The 24821-nt window shown below is 46.8% G+C and overlaps 1 protein-coding gene across 1 annotated transcript in view; it reads left to right on the forward strand.

Annotated features, from left to right (window-relative positions):
- The first annotated feature begins 1205 nt into the window (after positions 1 to 1205).
- The window catches only part of epb41l5 (erythrocyte membrane protein band 4.1 like 5), a 40431-nt gene continuing 16815 nt past the window's right edge, over positions 1206 to 24821 (forward strand). The window contains exons 1-16 of the mRNA XM_072686602.1: positions 1206 to 1368; positions 2544 to 2746; positions 8226 to 8330; positions 9951 to 9993; positions 10662 to 10740; positions 10836 to 10880; positions 12812 to 12864; positions 15047 to 15167; positions 15769 to 15856; positions 16338 to 16426; positions 16522 to 16591; positions 19009 to 19178; positions 20908 to 21014; positions 21138 to 21156; positions 23440 to 23479; positions 23644 to 23765. Of these exons, the coding sequence (XP_072542703.1) occupies positions 2567 to 2746; positions 8226 to 8330; positions 9951 to 9993; positions 10662 to 10740; positions 10836 to 10880; positions 12812 to 12864; positions 15047 to 15167; positions 15769 to 15856; positions 16338 to 16426; positions 16522 to 16591; positions 19009 to 19178; positions 20908 to 21014; positions 21138 to 21156; positions 23440 to 23479; positions 23644 to 23765 (1331 nt within the window). The 5' untranslated portion in view covers positions 1206 to 1368; positions 2544 to 2566. The remainder of the gene's footprint in view (positions 1369 to 2543; positions 2747 to 8225; positions 8331 to 9950; positions 9994 to 10661; positions 10741 to 10835; positions 10881 to 12811; positions 12865 to 15046; positions 15168 to 15768; positions 15857 to 16337; positions 16427 to 16521; positions 16592 to 19008; positions 19179 to 20907; positions 21015 to 21137; positions 21157 to 23439; positions 23480 to 23643; positions 23766 to 24821) is intronic.

Below are 24821 nucleotides of genomic sequence, written 5' to 3' on the forward strand. Positions count from 1 at the left end.
TATTGTAAAGGTGATGTGTTGTAAAGGTAATGTATTGTAAAGGTGATGTGTTGTAAAGGTAATGTATTGTAAAGGTAATGTGTTGTAAAGGTAATGTATTGTAAAGGTAATGTGTTTTAAAGGTAATGTGTTTTAAAGGTAATGTATTGTAAAGGTGATGTGTTGTAAAGGTAATGTATTGTAAAGGTGATGTGTTGTAAAGGTGATTTGTTGTAAAGGTAATGTGTTGTAAAGGTAATGTATTGTAAAGGTAATGTGTTGTAAAGGTAATGTGTTGTAAAGGTAGTGTGTTGTAAAGGTAATGTATTGTAAAGGTAATGTGTTGTAAAGGTGATATGTTGTAAAGGTAGTGTGTTGTAAAGGTAATGTGTTGTAAAGGTAGTGTGTTGTAAAGGTAGTGTGTTGTAAAGGTAATGTGTTGTAAAGGTAATGTATTGTAAAGGTAATGTATTGTAAAGGTAGTGTATTGTAAAGGTAGTGTATTGTAAAGGTAATGTGTTGTAAAGGTAATGTATTGTAAAGGTAATGTGTTGTAAAGGTAATGTATTGTAAAGGTAATGTGTTGTAAATGTAACGTATTGTAAAGGTGATGTATTGTAAAGGTAATGTGTTGTAAAGGTAATGTATTGTAAAGGTGATGTGTTGTAAAGGTGATGTATTGTAAAGGTAATGTGTTGTAAAGGTAATGTATTGTAAAGGTAATGTGTTGTAAATGTAATGTGTTGTAAAGGTGATGTGTTGTAAAGGTGATGTGTTGTAAAGGTAATGTATTGTAAAGGTAATGTATTGTAAAGTTAATGTGTTGTAAAGGTAGTGTGTTGTAAAGGTAATGTATTGTAAAGGTGATGTGTTGTAAAGGTAATGTATTGTAAAGGTGATGTATTGTAAAGGTAATGTATTGTAAAGGTAATGTATTGTAAAGGTGATGTATTGTAAAGGTAATGTATTGTAAAGGTAATGTATTGTAAAGGTGATGTATTGTAAAGGTAATGTATTGTAAAGGTAATGTATTGTAAAGGTGATGTATTGTAAAGGTAATGTGTTGTAAAGGTGATGTATTTCAGAAGATAATGAGTTTTCGCATCAAATGTGAAGCTAATTGCTAACATTAGCATCCTCCCGCGCTGCCCCTTTAAATCTCAATCCGCTTTCAGGGATTTCAGTGACGTCATTTCCTGAAGGAGAGACTAGAAGCCCTCCTACTTCTTTGGGACAGAGAGAGGAGAAACGGGAGCTCCGGGCTGTTGCTGCTCCGCGGACGGGCGGGGTGTTGTGGTGGAGCTGCGCGCTGGGTATGAGCTCCTCGGAGCACAGGGCTGCTTTCTGATCGATGCCGGGCTGGAGGAGCGCTGTTTACCCGGACTGAGAGTGAGTACAGTCGGCCTGCTCGCCCAAGCGTCTCCATCTGTTTGGATCAACAAGTGGCGGAGCGGCACAGCCAACGGTCACACACACACACACACACACACACACACACACACACACACACACACACACTGACTCACAGCGCCCTCACTCGGGTTGAGTATGTGCTCAGGTTATTAAAAATCACATTAAATATTTTTAAATGTGATTATTTGTACTAAACGGATGCGCGCGCGCGAGACAGAGAAGTGGAGGAGAGCAACAGGTTGGATTCGAATCAGTGATGCGTCGTTTACAAATGAGTCGGCTCTTCGAGTCGACTCCCTTTTTTTAAGGTAGGTAGGTAGCTAAATGTTGGAAGCAGATTTGGGTTGAAGAGTCGAGTTGTAGACTAGTTTAAGGATCCGATTCCAGGTGCTTTAGGGGAATCGCAGAGGGAAAAGACGAATGAATCGTTCGCGATCTTGTAATGAATCGAATGAATGAGTCAGTGTCTTGCTTTGTTGGCTGTATGTTGGTTACAGTTGGGCAGTAAAGTTGAAATAAAGGGTTCTCTGACTTAGTAACAATAGTGGAACCTTTTTTGGAGCTGTATATGAATATCTAGAGAAGTTCCCCCTCCCAGAGAAGTAGTTTGAACTGTTAAGCGTTTAAATGATTCTTTGAGTCGATTCGTTCACCGAATTAAATGTACACCGTTGCTTTCACTAAGGAACCATTGGAGAACCCTATTTTTAAGACCTCACGTTTAGTTTGAAGTCATTAACAACCTGGCTGTGCTACTTCAGCAAGAGCTGTTTGAGAGTCGATTCATATTGGAGACCGGAGCCGATTCATCTGACTCGCTGACTCGTTCTGCCACATCCCAATTGAGTTCTACTGGATTGTGATCTGGTGATTGGGAAGAACCAGGATGTAGCTGTTAGAAGATGAGTAACGTGTGGTCAGGAAGGGGTGCAGATGCCCACACCTTTACACCACCTTAACAACAACACATGGAGTCCATAGATTCAGTAACCTCAGACCAGGCTACGAATGTCCGGCGTTGAACTGTCCGGTGTTGGTGAGCCTGTGCTGATCCGCTGCAGCCTCAGCTTTCTGTTCTTGGCAGACAGGAGTGGAACCCATCCCAGTGCTCCTAATAAGGAACCTTCTCCTTCTGTCTTTTGTCCTCTCAGGTATTACCCGCAGGTCCTCAGCCATGCTGAGTTTTCTCCGGCGCACCCTGGGCCGGCGCTCAGCCCGCAAGGCCGCCGATAGAGCGAGGCTGAGGGAGGCGCAGAGAGCCAACACGCACATCCCGGCAGCCGGAGACACCAAAAACATCATCACCTGCAGAGTGTCCCTGCTGGACGGGACGGACGTCAGCGTGGACTTGCCGGTGAGTACCGCACTCTGGACGGGTACTGGTTCGGTTCTGTATGGCTGTGGCATGTTTAGGGGCAGCAGTGGCCCAAGGGTTGGAGAAATGGGCTGGGGGGGGGGGGCCCGGAAGGTTGCTGGTTCAAACCCCTGGACTGGCAGGTGGCCCTTCAACATTCACAGCTGAGGTACATTGAGCAAGGCACGTAACCCCCAGCTGCTTCCGGGACGCTGCCCACCACTCCGGATGTGTGTTCTCATGCCCAGTTCACAAGGGGGTGTGTTCTCGCCCATGGACTGTGCTGTATTTCTAATCTACTCCAATCAGCTCTGATATACGAGATTTTGTTTTGTTTGGGGGGCGGGGGGGTCAGTAGGTCATGGGTTCGATTCCCTGGACTGGCAGCAATGCGAGTCAAGAGGGCTCTACAGATACAGCAAGGTTCTCTGGTACCTCTGGCATGCTGCTAGGAGTGCTGTTGGGAGAGCAAGGCCAGTTCTGGGACCAGTCCAGTGAACCACTGAGCCCTTATTTATTTATTTATTTATTATTAATTGATTAATTAATTGGCATTTGATAACTATGTCAAACGTGAAGCCACGTCTGCTCGGTTTGGTCAAGTCTAGTTCATGTACGACCCATTTAATAAGACCCGAATCGGCACGGCATCAACACCCCCTCTCGGTTCTGTCCGTCCAGAACCCTGTGTCTTCGTTTTCTTCGTTCTTTTACATTGCATCCGAATTTCGTAATGAACAGACCAATAGAAACGCTCCAAAATGACCTGGAATCAAATCTTCAGCATGGAAAGTTCTGCGGGTTTGAAGACCCAAGGCTGTGAGAACCACCTTGTTGATCTCTGTGGGAAAAGTTCTCGCAGCGCCAGTTGCGCTGCTTTGGGCGTCTGGCGCGTTACGTGATTGCGTAACAGCTGTACACAACAAGGCATACCTGGCTCATGCACTCACCTGTCGCACACCTTTTTATAGCCTTGTCCCACATGCCACGTAGATAGCACACGCATGGCTTATTGACCAGTAGTGCCATGGCTTATTGACCCGTAGGCTGTCGTTGACCTGGGTTCAGAGCTGGTTTAGAGGAACCAGAGTAGTCAGGCTGAATTCCAGAGGAAAGACGGGATGGAGGAACGTTGGATTGTCCCAGATGGAGATAATGGAGTGGATTGGGCCAGTGGATTGGACCCGGACGTCCCTAGTTTCTGGTGGGTCTAGATGACCCCTCGTTTTATCATGATCACCACCCTCTGAAGATGTTGGAAGTAGTAGCTAATGAGTGACCGGTCATACGTGCCTCTCCTCTCCACTCGGTTCTCCGAGCTGCTCGGGTTCCTTCTTGTAGACGGGCAGAAAGTTAATGAATGCCCGAGCCGGGCTGCTCTAGCTGTGGTCACTGAGCTGTGGCTTGGACGGTTGCGTGCCACGCCGTGTGCTGATCATGTGTAATACCCTGTTAAACCCCTTTGAAACGCCCAGCGGTCACATGAGCCAACCAATGGCGGCATCCCTTCAGCCTCTTCAAAGCCTTGGCGTTTGCTCTGCGGACGCTCCCCCTGTCCACTCCAACTGTCCAAATGTTTGTGGACACCCCTTTCATTCAGCTACTTTGAGTTGCACCCATTGCCGCTGACACAGATGTGCACATGCACACACTCGACACAGCTTGTCCTGTCCCTGTAGAGAAGTACTGCCAATAGAATAGGACGCAGACAACCGGGGACATATTGGCGTCGTGCCTTCTAATGCCAGGCGTGGGCTAGAGGGGTATAAAGCCCCCCAGCATTGAGCAGTGGAGTCTGTGGACTGTGAACTGGGTTCTCTGGAATGATGGATGGATGGATGGATGGATGGTGCTCCACCTACGACCTCACCTCTATTGGGTAACATGAGGCCTGCATGTTTAGGGGGTGTGCGGTTCGGGTTCAGGGAGAGGTGTGCGATGCCCACTCCCAGGGCTTAAGGGTCATAGTGGAGGATGCAGGCCGAAAAAAGGGCTATTTAGAGGCTGAGAATAGGTATGAGCACCTCCTGTTTTCCTCATAGTTCTCGCTTACTGGCTTCCCTTATCTGTGCTTATCTGAGAAATAAACAAAGGCTTGCGCAACGTCCTATGATTCATACGCTCCTGCCCCTGTCTGCCGGTCAGCCTCACCTGAGCACACCTGTGACGATAAAACCTGTTCACCGAAAGCCAGTTGTGCTCCACTTCAGGCCTGATGGTCATGAAGATCTCCACATTTTTTTTTTTTGTTTGTTTGTTTTTTAAGCTGAAAGTGCCGAACGTGGCCAAAAGTGTGTGGACGCCCCTCCTTATTTCCCATGCGGCGTCCCGGAGTTGGATGACCGGCCTTTGAATCCCGTATCTAGAGTGATTTCATTCGTTAGGCCAGCAATTCTCGTCCTTCCACGCCAGTTCCCGTCGCCCAAGGGCCCGTCTTCAGCTGGGAGATGTACAGCAAGGACAATGAAGGGTCCTGAGCTGCGCAAACATTCGGAGCGTTCCCACTGTATCTCAAAGATCAGGCTTCTCAAAGGTCTCCATGGGATACCTCGAAGGTCCCCTTAAGCTGCATCCACCGCTGGCCCCGGTATGCTCGAAGCTTCACAGCATGTCTGATTTACCGGCTTGGCTTGGCGCCCCATCTTTCTCCAGGAGGGGTCCCGACAGCAGAGGCCCCCGGCGCTCATGGACGAGGTGCTGAGCGAGATTTCTCGAGCCCCCGCCCTCCCGCTCCTCCCTCGTGACGACTCGCGTGCAGGAAGCAGGCTGAGGAATGTAGCTGCGCCTTCAAAGGCCACAAGCTGCCCCAGCAAAGGGGAGTAGGGGGGGAGAGAGGGGGGTGCTGGGGCAGAACAATGCGAGCTGGGAAGCTCGGGGCTCACTGGAGCGCACAATGGGCCCTTTGTGTGCCTTCCCGCAAGCCCGCTGAGACGCTTTGTGCGCTATGCCAACTCACTGGGGCTGGAGCAGCCGTCCGGCGCGGTGGACTCCGAAGCAGCTCCGCTACCAGCACCCGAACCCAGCTCTGTCCGCCCAGAGACTGATGGGTTGCGAGTCTTGGCTAGTGGCTATCCATATGGCTATACATATTCAAGCCAAAAAGTGCACTATACAGCCAAAAGTATGTGTACACCCCTCCTAAGTGTGGCCTTCGGGTGTTTTAGCCACACTAGCCTTTCAACGCGCCACCTGTACCACTGCCCTTGCTAGAGCTGCCCCAGACAGCGGTAAGTGAGTGCTAATATTTCCACAGCCCAGCCATGAAGAAACCCACGCGTAAACGTCCATCCTCTAATGCCTGTTTGAGGGGAAAGCTCATCTTCAGGTTCAGGTACATCGACAAAAGTATTGGGACACCTACTCATTCTTTAAATGTTTCTTCAGAAATCAAGAGTATTAAAAAAAAGTGGAGTAACTTTCTCTACTGTCCAGGGAAGAAAGCTTTCTACTAGATTTTGGAGGAGCATTGCTGTGAGCATTTGATTGCATTCAGCGCCAAGAGCATTAGTGAGGTCCTGTTGGATGATTATGATCACCACCCCACGTTCATCATCCCCAGCTCCTCCTAAAAGTACTAGATGGAGCACCACCGTCCATCATTCCATCACTCCACAGCTCAATGCTGGGGAGGGAGGGGGGGGGGGGGCTTCAAATCCCTCCAGCCCACGCCTGGCATTAGGCATGGTACCAATAGGCTCATGTTTATCTTTAGCTTCAGAGAGTTCTATGTTTATTTGGCAGCACTAGTCCTAGCTAGCTAGGGAATGCGTTTATTGGAAGGGGTGTCCACATACATTTGGACACGATGTGTATGTACCATTGCCGCAACCCACCTAGATCAGCATTACTTAGACTTGGCGTTTGTTAAAAGAGGAAAGCCCTGCGAGATGTGTGCTGAGGCCCTTCTTTTGTTGCTTCTCGTGGCCAAAGGTCAAGGCCTTCTTTTGTGGGTGCTGACCAGGCAGTGACTCAGTTGTCTGTGAGGAAGGTCCAGGCTGAGTAGCTGGGCTCTCTCAGGGTTGCTGTACTGATCTTTTGATCGTCGTTCTGGTTCTTCCGAAGCTGGTGTACTTTGCAGGAGCGAGGGAGCGGCTGGTACGGCTCTTCTCCGAGCCCGACCTGTTCCAGGATGAGTTCTGAGTAGGGCAGGTGTTCTCTCCCCCCCCCCCCCCCCCCCCCCTCCCTGAGTTGAAGTGCAGTAGGTAAGGGGTTTGAGTGTGAAGAAAGAAAGGACCTCTTGATGTGTTGCAGAAAACGCCCTGAGATGTGTCTGTGCTTCCTGTCGGCGAAGCTCCACGGTGGGACTGTAGAATAGAATAGATGGTGTATAAGTGGACGAGTGGGAGGGTGAAGTGGTGGGTGGGTGAGAGAAGGGGGTTGTGGCCAAGTGGATGAGCTAGTGGGTAGGTAAGTGAAGGGGTTGTTGGGTGGACGGGTGAGAGAGTGAATGGGTTGGTGGGTGGTTTGGGTGGATGAATTAAGGAGTTGGTGCATAAGTGGACGGGTGGGTGAGTGAAGGGGTTGCTGGATGGGTGAGTAAGAGAATGGGTTGGTGGCTTGGTGGATGAGCTAGTGGGTGGGTGGGTGGGTGAGTGCATTGTTGGATGAGGGGATGAGTAGGTGAATGGACTGGTGGATATGTGGATGGGTGAGCGAGTGAGTAGGTCATTGGATGGGTGTGTGGACGGGTGGGTGCGTGAATGGGTTGGTGGATAAGTGGACGGATGGGTGAGCGAGTGCATAGATCATTGGATGGGTGAGTGGAGGGGTTGGTGGGTGGGTGATTGAGAGAAGGGTTTTGTGGCTAAGTGGATGAACTAGTGGGTGGGTGAGTGCATTGTTGGATGAGTAGGTGAATGGGTTGGTGGATAAGTGGACGGACGGACGGGCGGCTAGGTGGATGAGCCGGTGGGTGGGTGCATTGTTGGATGAGGGGATGAGTGTGAGTGTGTGTTGGTGAATGAGCTAGTGGGTGGGTGAGTGCATTGTTGGGTGAGTAGGTCAATGGGTTGTTGGGTGGACGGGTGGATGAGTTAAGGGGTTGGTGCACAAGTGGACAGTTGGGCAAGTGAAGGGGTTGGTGGCTGAGTGGATTGTTGGATGAGTAGGTGAATGGGCTGGTGGATGAGTGGATGGGTGAGTGACTGAATAGGTGAGTAGTTGGGTTGGTGGGCTAGGTGGATGAGCTAGTGGGTGGGTGAGTGGGTTGTTTGATGAGGGGATGAGTGTGAGTGTGGGTGAGTGGATCAGTGGATGAGCTAGTTGGTGGGTGGGTTCTAGCCGGAACCCAGTACTGTTCTACTGCAGTATGTTCTATGTACCTGACCGGGTTCTTGATTCGGCTGAAAGAACACTTGCAGGTCGGCCGCTGAGCCGAACGATCCAAACGATCAGAGCAGGGGTCTCCTCCTGTAGCTAATCCCACTGCTGAACCCATCCGTAGGCTCTAGAGATCTGACGCTTGTTCATCTCTCCACAGAAAAAAGCCAAAGGTGAGGAGCTGTTCGACCAGATCATGTATCACCTGGACATCGTGGAGAAGGATTACTTCGGCCTGCGCTTCATGGACTCCGCACAAGTGCCGGTAAGAGCGGCGTGGGTGGTGTTCACCTGCATACTGCGAGTTCTGCTTCCCATCAGTGATTGTGAAAGTCAGGTACCTTCTGCTGGAGCGACGGTCATCTGTCCAGAACGCCCAGCTAACACGGCACTCATGCTAATGGTAGCTTGTCGATTGGAGACAAAGTGGTTGCTATGGTGTTTCTAGGTGGTTGCTTCAAGTATTCCAGGTGGCTATGTTGCTAGATGTCTTCTGCTGTTATGCCCCAGATGGTTGCTATGATGTTGCTAGCTTGCTGATGTTGTAGACCAGGGGGTTATGGCATTGCTTGGTGGCTGCCGTTGTGTGCCCTGTGTGGTTGCTATAGTGCTGCTAAATGGCTTCTATGGTATCCCAGTTGGGAGTTTTGGTGTTGCTAGTTGGCTGCTATTGTATCCTAGGTGATTGCTATGGCGTTGCTAGATGGTTGCTATGATGTTGCTTTGTGGCTGTGTGGTTGTGCTTTGCCAGATGGCTGCTATTGTATTCCAGGTGGTTGCTATGGTGTTACTAGTTGGCTTCTGTTGTATCTCAGGTGGCGTTATGATCCTTCTAGGTGGCTGCTATTGTATCCTAGGTTGTTGCTATGGCGTTGCTAAGTGACTGCACTGATGTTGCTTTGTGGCTGTGTGGTTATGGTTTGCAAGATGGCTGCTATTGTATTCCAGGTGGTTGCTATGGTGTTACCACCCAAGCTGCAACAGAAGCCAGGTAGGAACACCATAGCAACCATCTGGAATACAATAGCAGCCATCTAGCAAACCATAACCACAAAGCAACCTCGTTGCAATCACCTAGCAACACCACAACACCACCCAAGATACAATAGGAGGCAGGTAGTGTTATGATCTTTCTAGGTGGCTGTTATTGTGTCCTAGGTGGTTGCAAATGGCGTTGCTAAGCGATTGCTATGGTGTTTTTGTACCTCCTGACTGCAGAGAATGACCTGGCTGGCACAGTGGTGGTCCAAAAACATCTGAGGGGGGATTCAATCCATATAAATCTGGACCTAAACAAGAGTTTAAGCAGTTCTGACCGTCCGGAAGTAATACTGAGGATTCTGAGCAGATCAGCGTGTGTGTGTGTGTGTGTGTGTGTGTGTGTGTGTGTGTGTGTGGAGGGGGGGGGGGGGGGGGGGAGATAGGTTCAGGATGTTCATAAACGAGGAATAGTCGAGGGTCTGGAGAAGCAGCAGTAGCCCGAGAGACTAAGCTGTGGGCAGAGTGCTGTGCTACATGGAGCTGAGAGGCCAGAGGGAGGGAGTGAGGAATGCGGGGGAGGTGTGTGTGTGTGTGTGTGTGTGGCGAGAGTGAGACCTTCCATTCTTCCATCAGCGAGCCCCTCCCTCCCTCCGTTCCTCGCTCCGCTGCTACACTCCCCTCGTTCAGCCAGAAATCCTTGAACTTCTGCGTTTCAGTAGCGGTGAATTCCTTCGAGCAGCAGTTCTAGAAGTCGTTTTATCGTGGATTTATTAATAAAGAAATTAAGAAGTTAATTAATAAAGACATTCCTAACGTTCCTAGATGTCTATGCAGTAAGCAAAGTATGCCAGTGACCGCACTTTGACCTGCTTTACACTCAGACCCTCTGTTTATCTCTCCACAGCACTGGCTGGACGTCACCAAAAGCATCAAAAAGCAAGTGAAAAGTGAGTAGCCTTCTCCGTTCCTGCAGCAGGTTCTCGGCCTCGTTCAGTTCACACTCCAATCAGCTTCATTTGGGCGAATCTGAAAAGGGTTTTCTGTCCCGAGCCTCAAAACCTCCAACGCGTCTGGTGAGAAGAAAGGAGGACGCTTCTTAAGTGGTCCAGCGGAATGAGCGCTGGCCGGCGGGGCCCGATAATGGGAGTGATAATGAGCCGCACCTTTCAGAGGGGCCCATATCTTACACCTCTTCTACTGCTTTATGTTTTAAAAACCTCTGTACCTTTTAAGACTGACGTACACGGTATGGACAAAAGTATTGGGACACCTGCTCATTCGTCGCTCCTTCTGAAATCAAGGGTGTGCTGCTTTTGCTGGAGTAACTGTCTCTACTGCTAGATTTCGGAGAGCAGAGCTAGTGAGGTCAGGATGTTGGATGGACCCCAACTCCCCATCCATCATTCCAGAGAACACTCCAGAGAACACTCCAGTTCCTCCACTGCTCCACAGCTCAGTGCTGGGGGGTGGGGGCTTTATACCAGTCTCTAGTCCACGCCTGGTGTTGGGAGGCATGGTGCCAATAATAGGTTATATAGTGTATGAGTGTATTGTGGCATTTATGAAGCGTGTTCACCTTTCACAACCTGTCCCCCGTTTCTCCTCTTTCCCCCAGTCGGACCCCCGTACTGCCTCCACATGCGCGTCAAGTTCTACTCTTCCGAGCCCAACAACCTGCATGAGGAGTTAACCAGGTTCTTGTCCGACTCCTGTCTCCACTGTGAACTTCTTCATTAAGTAAGAGCACGAGCAGCCTTCCCAAACTGACCACGTATCTCCCCTCTCGCAGGTACCTGTTCGTACTGCAGCTGAAGCAGGACGTCCTCAGTGGCAAGTAAGGCATTCCTTTAATAGCCTGAGTAGCGCACTCTAGTTCGGCTGGTGTTCCTGGGACTGGTTGGGTGCTCAGAAGATGGGCCGATCTCGGAAAGTCGTGAAGCTGGAGCTGGACGATATGACGATTTTTTATCGTATCGTGATGCACGATACTCTTTTCTAAGCTTAATAAACACTGATCAGCTGCAGGGTTTGTTACTAACTGTAATTAGACTGGGTTAATTAGAGGAAGAGCAGCAGATGCGGAGTAGAAATCACTGTATTCAGTTTAGGAGAGGATCTGAATAGTAGTTGATTAGTAGAATTTGTCGCTACTGATGTTTTTAGTCTGTGATTAAATGTATCGGGATAAATATCGTGTATCACGAAAAAAAAGTCTTTAAATATCGTGATTTAGGTTTTTTTTACCGTATCGCCCAGCCCTACTTTTCAGCCTTTTAATCGAGATTGGTGTCGTATTTTTCCTTTGTACAGTTTGAGTGAAAGTAGATAAGAGTTTTGGGCTCTCGTAACTTTTTACGTAATAAAAAAAAAAAATTATAATAATAAATTATGCGGAACTTTACAAAGTAGGGACTCCTCGTCCCAATAATCAGCAGCTACGAGCTCCTTCAAGCGGCTGCCGGGCACTCTGAAAATAAAAATGAACATAACTGATGCCCACAAAGCAGGAGAAGACTGTAAGAAGATATAAGGCTTCCTCCGATCGTAGCGTAGTTACGAAAGACCGGTTAGCGAGGAACGGTGGAGGTCCAGTTTGAGTCTGAACCCTTCCAGAGAGAACTGCTGATAGGGGGCTGCTATAATAGGGCTGGGCGATATGGTAAAAATACTATATCACGATTTTTTTTTTTCGCAATACACGATATTTATCGCAATATATATATATATATATGAAAATTACAAACTAAAAACCTCAGTAGTTCAGATCCTCTCCCGTACTGAACACAGTGATTTATACTCAGCTAATCTAATTAACCCAGTCTAATTACACTGTAATGAAACCTGCAGCTGATCAGTGTTGATTAAGCACTCTCCTCCATATACTTAGAGAAGCATATTATCATCACGATACGATCAAATATCATCATATCGCCCAGCTCTAGATCAGAACCCAGGTCAGAACCACTTTGTTTGACTGTAGAAGAGCTTCAGGACGATTGAGCGGACTCTGGAGTGCTCCACAAAGTTCAGCGTCCTTTATTTTAAGAGGAACACCACAACAAGCTACAAGTCCTGTGGGCTGCTGAAGTGGAAATGCTGCAATGAGCACCGCCATGGAAAAAGAAAGGTTCCAGGACTTCTAGTGGAACCTTTTATAGTAGGCTGGGTAGGGGTCTGTGAGATGATGGTGATGATGATGATGATGATGATTATGATTGTGGTAATAGTAAGTATATAGTAGCAACTCATCACCTTTATAATGGCCATTTTCTGAACTGCAGAGAAGCTCTTGGGTATTCAGTGTTAAGTAAGACGCAGATGTTCTTCGTGGAACCATGACCTGTATTAAAGAACCTTGGGAGAACCTCTTTTAATGAAGTGCCTGCATTTGGTCAGTACATCTGGTGGGGTAAGAGGATTGGGCCGATTAGGTTTTCTGTTTGGAATTATTTGCATCCATAAGCAGATTACGAGTGATGGTATCAGTTCCTGATACAGGGCGTTCTCACAGCACTGTGCCGGATGACTGGTTATTTAACACCTCGATGGTCCAGGAGTTAAACCTCTGGCTGCCGTGTTTGAAGTTAGGCTCGAAACGGTGCCGAATTCCTGAGCCTGGGTCCTGGCCAGCAGTCGGTTTGCTGGAGTACAGGCCAAACTCCTAGCTAACCTGTCCCATACTGTGTAAGGCATGACCTCTGGATCGGTGTCGCTTCGAGAAGCGGTTCTGAAGCTAATGAAGATTTTTGTCTTGATTGACCGCAGGTTAGAATGCCCCTTTGACACGGCTGTGGAGCTGGCTGCCTTCTCTCTGCAGGGTAAGTCAAACCCTCTGTTGGCTAGTAGGGCTGCGTGTTGGTGAGGACTTGGTGATACTGTGCGTATCACGATTCAGGGGTTTATTTTAATTAATTAATTAATTAATGTATTTATTTATTTATTTATTTTTAGGGAAATTGTCTGGTATAAAAAAAGCACCATCTGCATGAAATCTGAGTAAAATAGATTAGGCTTTTTATCCAATCAGAACAGAATCTGAAAATTGCTGCAGTGTTGCAGAACATTAGATTATGATCATTTGATATATGGATATTTTGGTACACCCCTATAAGATCTAAACCAGAGCTTCAGGTCTCAGACTCAGGTCTGAGTTGCTGTCTGAACTAGTGGTGGGCGACGTGACCTTAAATCAGGGTCACGATTTACTGAACGTTTGACCTCCTTTACGGTGAATGAACGACTATATAAGCCACTCGAGTGGCTCAGTTGGCATGAAGGGGCGGAGTCATATGGCTGCAAATGCGTAGTATCGCCCCAGTGGCCTTGCTCTCTCCAGGGTGAGTAACTGTCTCTCCCTCTCTCTCCCCACATCGTGTCACTGCTGTCTGCTGGTGCATCGAAGCCGGGTATGCAGCGCTTCCCTCCGGGCGCGTTGGTGGCTCGGTGATGTTGCATTGGCAGCTGTCCGGAACATAAACAGCTTCCGCCCTTACTAGTGTTTGGGGCATGGTGTGCGATGTGTTGGGTAATTGGCGGTTGAAATTTAGGGGGAAGAAAGGGGGAAAAATCTGCAAAAATATATAAAAGAAATTTTTTAAAAAATGTAAAATTCGTGGATCTTTTTGTCGTAAACTGTCCGTAAATCAGTCCGTCGCTTTTTGAAATACTTCCCTTTCCATCATAGTGAGAGGTTCAAAAGAATAGCTTGATATTCAGTGGCGGTGGAGTGTACACTGCAGGATAAATGGGAATCCTCTTAAATGTACTCAATATATCTAATTGCTCATAAGATTTATTATTATTATTATTATTATTATTAATTATTATTTTTATTTTGCTTTTTTTCCACTTGTTTTAAGGTGATTTTATCTATGAAAAATGTCTTATTCTATTGACCTAAACATTTCTGATTAATTCAAGAAATAAGGCTTGAATCCAGCCAAAAGATCTGCCAGCGATTCTGCTTCGCTGGGTATTATTAAACAAGAAGATTAAATAATCACAGAATTATTACATCATATAATTATTACAGCAATGGAAAAATGTAGAAATCAAAAACATGATTTCAGATGATTTCACTTGTTGAGGGATATTTTTATTTATTTATTTATTTATATATTTATCTGTACTGTACTTTTTTGTATTTGCACCTAACGGCGTACTGTACTACGGTGAAGAGAGCGCAGTGTGCGAGGTGCTCGGCGCCGTGGGTGCTGAATGATTAGTGTGAGAACACAGAGAAGGGCCCCCTAATCCAGCGCCCACCCCTCTTTAAGGCCCAGCTAATGAGCTGGCATTTACCCCACAGAAGGAGCCAGAAGTCGTAGCTGGAGAGAGGGAGAAAGCAAAGAGGGGCCGAGCCGGAGAGGGGTAATGGGAGTGTGGGGTTTTACGTCAGTAATGTGAGCACTAATAACCGTCTAATTAATTAATGTATTAATTCGTTATTAATTAATGTATTTATTTATTGTTCTTTATTAAGTAAAAAAAAAAAAAAGGTAGGAGGGGCTTAGGGATGTGAAGCAGCTTCCACCAACATCAAGGACACTCCCACGTTGCATAGCCGAGACTTGGGGTCCTGTAAAGACCACTCCACGGATTACTTGGCAGCTCCCGAAGCCTTTAGGGGTCTGTTCCTGACAGAAGTCAGGCGACACGGCGGCCTTTAGGGTTTATTATTATTATTTTATTTTTTAATTTATTTATTTATTTATTTTTTTCTCGTTCCAGCTGTGCTCCATAATGTCATGATCTAATGCTAACTCATTAGCCCCAAGCTAACAAGTTGTGATCCAACAACACAGTGTGGGGGTGTCTGGGACACTGTTGGAGAAACATGGGGTTAAAGTTTTGAGTGACGTGCATTGCAGGTGCTGTTGTCGTCTTGGCAGCTATAGCCGATATTTCAGTGTGCGAACGTTTACCGCCAGTGTTCCCGTAAATTGAACCCATGCTCAGCCCCCCTGTAATTAATCTGTGACCTCTTCACCCCGCCCTCAGCCGAACTGGGCGACTATGACCCCGCGGAGCATGGCCTTGACCTGGTGTCGGAGTTCCGCTTCGTGCCGGAGCAGACGGAGGACATGGAGTTGGCCGTCTACAGCGCCTGGAAGGAGTGCAGGTGGGTTCCCATTACGCACTGCGCTCACACTAGTCTACCACTAGGGGTGGCGTTGCACACTACGCAACCCAACCAGCAAATGTCTTCGTTTCTACACTCCCAGCCAAAGGGTTCTGGATAGTGGTTAGAAAGGATTCCTTCACTTGGAGCAGTAGTGGAACCCATTCTAGAGCCATATTTATTAGGGTTCTTCAAAGAACAAGAGGGTTCCATTGTAGAGAAGAACCCTATGGTACTAGAAAGAACCATATACATGCTTTATTAGATGATCTGCATATCTGTCTGTTTTTGTAAGATTTTATTGAATTTTTTTCTCAGAAATTTCGGAACCCTGTTGATCTGAAGGGTCTCCCCTTAAAGGGGAAGTCCACCGATGATCATTATTAATTTATTTTATTGTATTTTTATTCATTTATTTATGTATGTGTTTATTTTGCATGGATCACTGTTTGAAATGAGCCTACTGAAAGGGGGTTTGTTGGGAAATTGTGGCTCGTCAACTCTCCAACCTTCTTTACAATGGCGGTGAATGGAACCAGTCGTCAGTTGCTATGGTTACAACGCACACCTAGGCTTCTCTAACTGTTTGCGTCTCACATAGGGGCCAGTCTCCAGCCCAGGCGGAGATCAACTACCTGAACAAGGCCAAGTGGTTGGAAATGTACGGCGTGGACATGCACATGGTCAAGGTAACCTGCTTCTATACAGTGGATGGCTCCTCCTATTCATCCTTTAGCTCCGCCCATTTCTCTTTTCTTGACTGAAGTTAGGAGTGTTTGTGTTTAGCCTGCGTTTCTAACCAGGCACAACACAAGGCGGCCAATCAGAACAGAGCTTATTTACTTACACTATTTGGACAAAAGTATTGGGACACCTGATCACTCATCGTTTCTTCCGAAATTGAGTTTATCCTGCTTTTGTAGGAGTACCAACAAGAAGAAGGCTTTCTACTAAATTTTGCAGGAGCATTGCTGTGAGGATTTGATTGTATTTAGTGACGAGAGTGTTTATATTTAAATTTTTATTTATTTTCACTAATATGATTAAAGCAGTTCAGCGTCGGTAGTCTGACGTGTTGCTGCTGTTGTAACTAGAATAGAAGACCTCAGAAGATCTAGTTACATATGTCTCTGCTCAAGCCTCCCGCTTTCTTGCGTCCTGTCCCTCCAGGCCCGAGACGGAAACGAGTACAGTTTGGGACTGACCCCCACCGGAGTGCTCGTGTTTGAGGGGGAAACTAAGATCGGCCTGTTCTTCTGGTAAGGAGACCTCCCTCAAGCCGTCAGACTGTCTGACTCCTGTGCCCTGTGCTGGAGCTCTTCATCCGTGTGTGTCTCATTTCTCTCCTGAACAGGCCCAAGATCACACGGCTGGACTTCAAGAAGAGCAAGCTGACCCTGGTGGTGGTGGAGGACGACGATCAGGTAATTCAGAGGCGGCCGACTGTCGGTCAGGTCATCGGGGTGGGTCTGCGGCCTGCTAAACTTGATTGAAGCCGACCAGTTGGGTGCTGTGCTAAGCTAGCTGTAGCACCGTAACCAGGTGATCTGAATTGCAGAGCGTGATTGTAGTCGTTTATTTATTTATTATTTTTTATTTATATTTAATTATCCCTGCATCAGCTAACAGGAGGTGGGCCTTTAGTCGTGGCTTGTTTTTAATTCAATCAGATCAAATTTTTATTTATTTATTTTTATTGTCGCAAAGCAGCTTTACAGATTCAGTTATCAATAAACAGACACGAAATCAATAACCTAAGAAGCCAAAAGTGGGACAGGGGCAAGGAACAACTCTCAGAGCTAGAGGAAGAACCCTCTCATTCAGCTTGATGCGTTTTCCTAATTAATAAATAAATAAATAAATAAATAATAAAAGAATTATTAATTATTTCCAAGTCTGGCCTTTTTCACTTGTTCGAACCCTGACTTGAGTGAAGCCTGACTGAATGAGTTGGCTCTCCTCCAGCAGGATTTAATAAAGCACTGCCTTGCCTCAGGCATGCCAGGAATCTGAAGCACTTCTTCACACTCCAGAAAGCTCCAGAACTGCTAATACACAGACCCGCACAGCCCAGATCCTGGAAGGCTTCTCGCTAAACGCATCTCAGATCTCTCCATCTCATGATTAGATAATGTGGCTCCTCAGGTGGGTCCTCGTTGTTGATCTGGCTAATCTCTTAGGTGACCACCTAGCAAACCACCTGGAACACCACAGCAACCACATAAGCACAGAAGCGGGAAATCAGCAGGTGAGGGATCGGAGTTCCCTCCCTGTGTTCCAGCAACGCCTTTGCGACCACCCGGGATACCAGAGTAACCGCTTAACCATTTGTAAAGTTGTGGTAACATCTAAAAAGGCTTAGCAACACCCTAGCAACCAGTTAAAATACTATATTGCTGTGGTGTAACTGTCTGGGAACCACCACCAGCTTGTGTGTGAGAAAGCGGGCGAGAGACCTGTGGAATGGTATCTTTTTATAATTAATAATTATAATTAAATTTTATAACTTAATTATAATGTCTGAGTATTTTCCCAAATTAAATTGACTTTTTTTTTTTCCAGCCCTCCTGCACCCATGTGTGTGCGCGCGCACACACACACACACACACACACACACACACACACACACACTAATTAGTCGCTCTTGTCTGATGAATGCGTGCCATCTTTGTCTGGAAGGTATTGGGTAGAACAGTCTGGTATTGGCTGTCTGGCTTTGTCTCCGTCCCTCGGGTCTGCAGTAATGCTGGACTGTTGGATGGAATGCCACAGATCTGACCGGGCAGTAATTAAGGAAATGCTATGCTAACAATGCTGGAGTAATTCACACTGCCCCGCGCTAGCACCCCTTCGTTATCCTGTTTGTGGCCCACGGCTAGATGCTGTATTATGAGGAGAAGAGTCTCGGGACTTCTGAATGAGTGAATGAGATTTTGTGGAGTTGTACGGTCTGCAACCACCTGGGATACCATAGTGACCAGCTCACAAGCAGCCACCTAGGATACATGTCACCATTCATCAACCACCTAGCAATAACCCAGAAAATATAAAAACAATACCCACGTAGCGACTTCCAAGCAACCACCATGGGATACCTTTTCAACCCCCAAGCAGCCACATAGAAAAACATAGAAACAACCTAGCAACCACCTGGGATACCGTAGCAGCACCTAAGCAACCACCTGGAAAACATGGCATCCACCTTAGATACCATAGCAACCTTGTAACGGCTCCTAAGCAACCATTGTGGGATACCTTTTCAACTACCATGGAGCCACCAGGAAGACAAAAAAAAAACTACATCGCAACACCCTAGCAACCACCTGGGATACCTCTTCATCAACCTGGAAAACCTGGCAAACACCAAGCACCTGCCTGAGATACCATGGCAACATTGTAGCAGCCCCTAAGCAACCACCATGGGAGAACTTTTCAACCCCCAAGCAGGCAACAGGAAGTCATATCAGCTCCCAAGGGACCACTGTGGGATACCTTTTCAACCTACTAGCAGCCACCAGGAAGACTTAAACCACATAACACCCTAGCAACCACCTGGGATAGCATAGCCAATATGTAGTAGCTCCCAAATGACCACTGTGGGATACCTTTTTTTTTTTTATTATTATTATTATTATTTTTTTTTAAAACCACCTAGAAACTTACTGTAAAGCATAGAAACCCCCCTGACAACACCCTAACAACCACTTGAAACTCCATAGCAACCATCTAGCAGTTTGGACATGGTAATCTTTTAATGTTATTAATGGAGAGCGTCTCCACATAACTCGGGTCACTGATCCGGGTCCGCGTCTCTGACTTCATCTTTGGTCTCTTCCCCCAGGGAAAAGAGCAGGAGCACACGTTTGTCTTCCGTATGGACCACCCGAAGGCCTGTAAGCACCTGTGGAAATGTGCCGTGGAGCACCACGCCTTCTTCCGGCTGCGCGGCCCAGTCCAGAAGGGCTCCACGCGCTCTGGGTTTATCCGCATGGGCTCCCGCTTCAGATACAGGTGAGTTAATCAAGGAGGCGAACCTCCGACTGGAGTAGGGCCTGACTTACAGTATGTACAGTGGAGTGATGCTGGAACCTAATTGGTCTCTTGTTGTAGAACAAAATCTGACCTTTAATCTAGTGAGCAGTATAGGAGCTGATTACCAGACATCAGTGAAACTGCTGAAGACGGCTGTAATTTAGTACTTTATATGGTAAAGAATCGGGGTGGTTAAGAACTGACCACATAGTGGATTGATTGAAGTCTCCGTCCAGCCAACAAGAAGTGCTGGCCCCTGTTTATGATCACCTCTGCCTTATCAGTTCATTTAAAAAAAAAAATTCAAAAAAATGAACCTCTGTCTCTGAACCTCGAGACGTAGTCTAGCAGTCTCTGGAGCAGATGAATGCCAGGCGTGGGCTAGTAGAGGGATGGAAAGCCCCCCCCCCCCCCCCCCCAGCATTGAGTTTTGGAGCAGTGTAAGGACTGTGCTCTTTGGGGGGCTCCATCCAGTACTTTTGGGAGAAGTTGGCGGGTGAGGTGGGTTGGTGCTCATCCAACATCCCGACCTCACTCTAACACTCTTGTTGCTGAATACAGTCAAATCCTCAACGCAATGCTCCTACAAAATCTAGTGGAAAGCCGCCGCCTTTCCTGGACAGTAGAGACAGTTGCTCCAACAAAAGTAGGATAAACCCACAACAGGATTTGTTTAATACCCTCAATTTCAGAAGAAACAAAGAATGAGCTGGTGTCCCAATACTTTTGTCTTTTGTCCATATAGCGCATATTACATTAGTGAGGATTAGGCGTGATCACAGCCTCGCCAGCTGCCCTGTCTGCTGGAGTTCACTGTCTATTGTTTGTTTATGGGAGGGATTTTGTATATCTGTGAAAAATGGGGGTTCATCAGGGTTCAATGCTAGGCCTTATCGCAGTGTGTGCCGAAGGTTAATAAAGTGTGTGTGTGTGTGTGTGTGTGAGTATATAAAATTATTTTATATATATATATGACACACACACACACACACACACACACACACACACACACACAAATGTACAAACACTGGTAAGAGGAATCCCAAGAATATCCATGTGTGCTTATGGTCAATAACGTGTGTGTGTGTGTGTGTGTGTGTGTGTGTGTGTGTGTGTGTGTCTGTCCTCAGTGGAATTGAATCTTATCTCCAGCTGCCAGACAGACAGCATTGACGCTGTCCAGTTACACTTTAACTGTTGCGGCACCTTTTTTTATAAAAAGCCCTGTCTGTCTTAAACATTTTCAAGAAATCTATAAAAAAAAAGTTTTATGGAGTATTATAATGTTTCATATGGCAAACTTAATAACCTTCATGTATAAAGGGTATTAATTAAAAAAAAAAAAAGATATTATAATGCAGAATGAAACCTGACTTTGGAAGTGTTTTATAAGGTGTAGCTTGAGAAATTATCCAGGCCTGGTCCAGGCATTGAGAGTTATTAAGCATGGCACGTAATACATTATAATACGTAATAATGCATTATGAATACAGGATCTATAGGAAGGGTTTTATACGGTTTTCTGCAGCGAAGGTTTTGTATAATTGAAACCTTTGATTCCAAACTGGTCTAATATGAATTATGCACTATAGTTATATATGTGTTTACGTAATCACAATTATTATAATATTAGCCCCTTGTTGGGTCATCAGTTGTTGTTGTTTTTTTTTGTTTAGGTCTTTAATACATTTTATCTTTTTGGGGGCAGTGGGAAGACTGAGTACCAAACCACAAAGGCTAACAAAGCTCGGCGGTCCGCTTCCTTTGAGAGACGGCCCAGTCGCCGCTACTCCAGGAGGACCATGCAGAACCGAGGTGAGTGAAGAATCTGCCAAAATTATTTACCAATGTGGAATCGTTACACACGTCATAATTTTATTTATTTATTATTTATTTATTTTTTATTAATGCCATTGATTGTGCTTGTGTGTCTTCCAGGTCCCCTCAAGCCCCCAGAGTAAGTAGCTGTTGCATGCATAACGATTTAACACAAGTGTATATTTGATTTAATTAAGTGCATAGAAATATTATAATATCACATAATCAAGCATTACAGTAAATTATATGTATGTCTTATAGCAAATTCTGAACGCATTTACAGTGTATTATGTGGCATATACCTGGTATGGATCTATGTAATTGCTCATAAGTGGCTATAGTGACATGCATAACCGGTCCCCTCAAGCCCCCAGAGTAAGTACGTTCAATCGTGTTGCACGTTTTACAGCAGGGCTTTATTTATAAGTTCAGCAGACACAGTGACCTCAGTCACCGTTAGTGAAGTGGCCTGCAGAGCTGCTGACCATGTGCTGACTGTTGGGTAGATGTTGGGGTCAGGCACAACAATAAGGCCAAAAATGGTGGTGGCAACCTACAACGTATCCATATTGGGGAACAGATGACGTGGATGTGTGTGGACTGAACAGTCGGACGACTGAATGGGTTTCCCACATGTCAGAAATCTTGAGCGCTTTTCTCACAGTCTGAGCAGTCTCCCAAGCCGTTTCTAAGCTGAACGCTGAATGCTGTATTTGTTAGTATTGGAAGTGTTTATTTGCCGGGTGACCGACTCCATTGGTGAGTCACCGAATGCTCCTTCATGTCATAGCTTGCCTCAAATCTTTTCTGCAAAATGGACAAATTGTAAAAAAGGCGGCACGGCTCGGCAGTCAAACTCTCGACCCCCGGGCCATAGGGACGCAGCCATAGACTGTGGAGTCACTCAGGGTGAGCGCTATTCTAGGTGTCTAGTTTCCTAGACAGTTTTAAGGCCGATGGACACTCTGGAGGCCCTGTAAAAGCACTAATCCCACAAAAAAAACGAAAGAATGTGGCCACCTTGATCCAAAATAGAGGTCCGTAATCGGGGCCTGTTGAGCATTTTTAGACATTCTGCACAACATCCTGATGGATCTCCTGTCTGCACTCAGGTTTTCCCCTGGTCTGTATATTGGCGTATACTTCTACATCCAGGAGCAATGTGAGGTCATTGTGAAACCTGCTCAGATCTCTGGTTACAACAGTAGCCCTTACACTCCAAAGTCATGAACTGCTAATGCTCCTATTACAGCTGCTTGTAACGGCTTATCCAGTGACTCAGAAAGCTGAAGAGCGGAGCGGGACATGATGTAATCGAAGCAGAAATTGTTTGCATCCAGTTCTTGCAACTAACCAGTGGTTCTAAGCGAGGTGTCTGTGAGTCATTCAGTGAGTGAACATGAGCAGTTTTAATCCTCCTGAAAGTACAGCGACTTTGGTCTCTCATACCGAAACTAACCGTAAGAACGTGGCTTTGTGCTGAAGATAAGCTTGATTGGGGTGCATGTCTATCGTATTACTCCACCACGGCCAACACTGTTCTTTCTACTTAGTATCCACTCAACGCCAAAAGTGTCAAAAGTATCGACATTCATTCCTCAGGTAGAAGTGAGTGGAGATACGAGGGTTTAAAAGACTTCTGTAGAAGCTGAAGAATCAACTGAAGCTTTTTACTCCAGTAAAAGTGTAAAAGTACTGGTTTCAGAACCACTTCAAGTAGAAAAGTAAAAGTAATGGAAGGAAAACAAAGGCAGAAAGCTTAGGCCGCACCACAGGGGGCTATAGTGCACTACCCCCCATGCCACCCCTCCCCAAAACCCATTTCATAATGAGGAGAATGATCTATTAAAATGTTGATGTTAAAAATGTTGGGCTGCACTAGGCTCCTGTTTCAGCTGCAGATCTGCCCATTGAAAATGAAGCATTTCAGTAATATCAGCTCTATTAAAGGAGCGTCTCTGTGCTCTACTGAGCATCAACATGAGCTTCATGGAGGAAAATATGAGGAGTCGTTGTCTAGAAGTTCTGTAAAGCTGCAGAAAGTCAGACTTCAGAGGCGTGTGATCAATAAGCTTTATTGGAATGTAAATGTGGGGCTCAGTCGGGACGTTTCACTGCAGCTCTCTTGAGTCTCTGCCACGGACACAGTCTTCATACTAGACTACAGACGTCTGCTGTGAGCTCGCTGGAGAGTGACGGGACGTGTGCAGGTGTGATGATCTCTTATAAACCAATAGGCAGTCAGAATGGTGTCTGTTTATTCTTCTCATCCAATCAGGATCAGACTCTCACTTTCCGGATGGAGAGATTTATCTTTTTAATGAAGCCAGAATGAAACAAAGCTTAAGTCTCACTAATGTAATATGCGCTATATGGACAAAAGTATTGGGACACCAGCTCATTCTTTGTTTCTTCCCTCTAGGACACACAACAATGGAGTAAGTCCCAATAAAGAGACGAAGGTACGTAATCCCTTGTTCTTTCCTCTTTACGTGCAGGAGCACCACTGACATGGAGAAATCTGCTCTCTAGTATACACTCACAAGCTATTCATGGTTCCATAAAGAACCACTTTACTGGGAGGAATGAGAGGGGAAATAATATCTCCACCTTCTCTCTCTCCTAGCCTGTCCACTCTCGGCCTCCGTGGTCCGCGGCACCCGCCAGCGGCCCGCCCTCCTCCCAGAGCGCTGTGGAAATCGAAACTCTCCCCAGGAGTCCCGGCGGCAGCCAATCGGAGAAGAGAAGGTGAGCCGCTCGCAAGCGTAATGCAATAAGGCAGCTAAGCCGGGTAATCTCCCACCCTGCTGTCACTGTCCACTCTCTTACCTGCGCTCAGATACTGCTGCACTTTCTGCGTAGAGCTGGTGGGCTCAGTGAAGGTGGTGGAGCACGTCATTCACCATGTCATTCATTCGTGGTCTGACTCAGCTCTGCCGTTATGGCCCAGGTGCCGCGAGTTCGAATCCCGAGCCGTGTCGCTTTGCCATCAGCGGCCAGAGTCTGACTGGGCACAATTGGCAGTGCTCTCTCTGGGTGGGTAGATGGCGCTCTCTCTCTCTCTCTCTCTCTCTCTCTCTCCCCCCCTCATCACTCTTAAGCGATGTTGGCCAGCACAGGCATCTGTTAGCTGGTGTGGTGGTGCTGGGGCACCCGGTGCTTTCCTCTGAGCGCTCCGACTGCCTGGCAATGCCACATCGGCAGAAGTTTGAGAAGAGCTGGTGCCTGGGAGGAGTGCTTAGCCTCCTAGTGTCGGGAATTGGGGAGTTGTGCTCTGTGAGTTGATTGAATGGCTACAAGACCTCTTCCTCCCTGTCGAGCCAATAAAAGCACCCTTCATTCATCATCTGATTTACCAAAGCAGCAGTTGTTCAAGCCTCAAATCTTTGCTGCTAATGCCGGATTTAGGAACAGTCCAGAACATTCGCTTGACACGGAGCAGACGGCGGCTACTTGTCTGCCAACAGTCTGTCTCTCTCACTGTCTCACTCTCATTTTCTGTCGCTTCTGAGGCAAGCATTGCCTTAAAGCTCCCAGGTTCCCAGCCCTGCTCCTGGAGGAACCCCAGCTCTATACACTCCAGGAGCAGGGTTGGGAACCAGTGCAGTAGAAGGGCGCATTATGGTGGATGTGGGGAGGAAAAAACGTGAGTCCCTTTTTGAAAGAATGGTGTTCTGGTGTGTGTTCTAGTCTGATGTTCTGAAACCAAATGGCCTTTTCGTGAGGTGAGGTACGTACTCTTCAGTGCTCTACTCGCCGCCAATCAGTTTCTTTCTCTTGTTGGGGGTGGACTCTCGTGATTCG

This window comes from Salminus brasiliensis, chromosome 8 (genome assembly GCF_030463535.1).
Source record: "Salminus brasiliensis chromosome 8, fSalBra1.hap2, whole genome shotgun sequence".
NCBI lineage: Eukaryota > Metazoa > Chordata > Actinopteri > Characiformes > Bryconidae > Salminus > Salminus brasiliensis.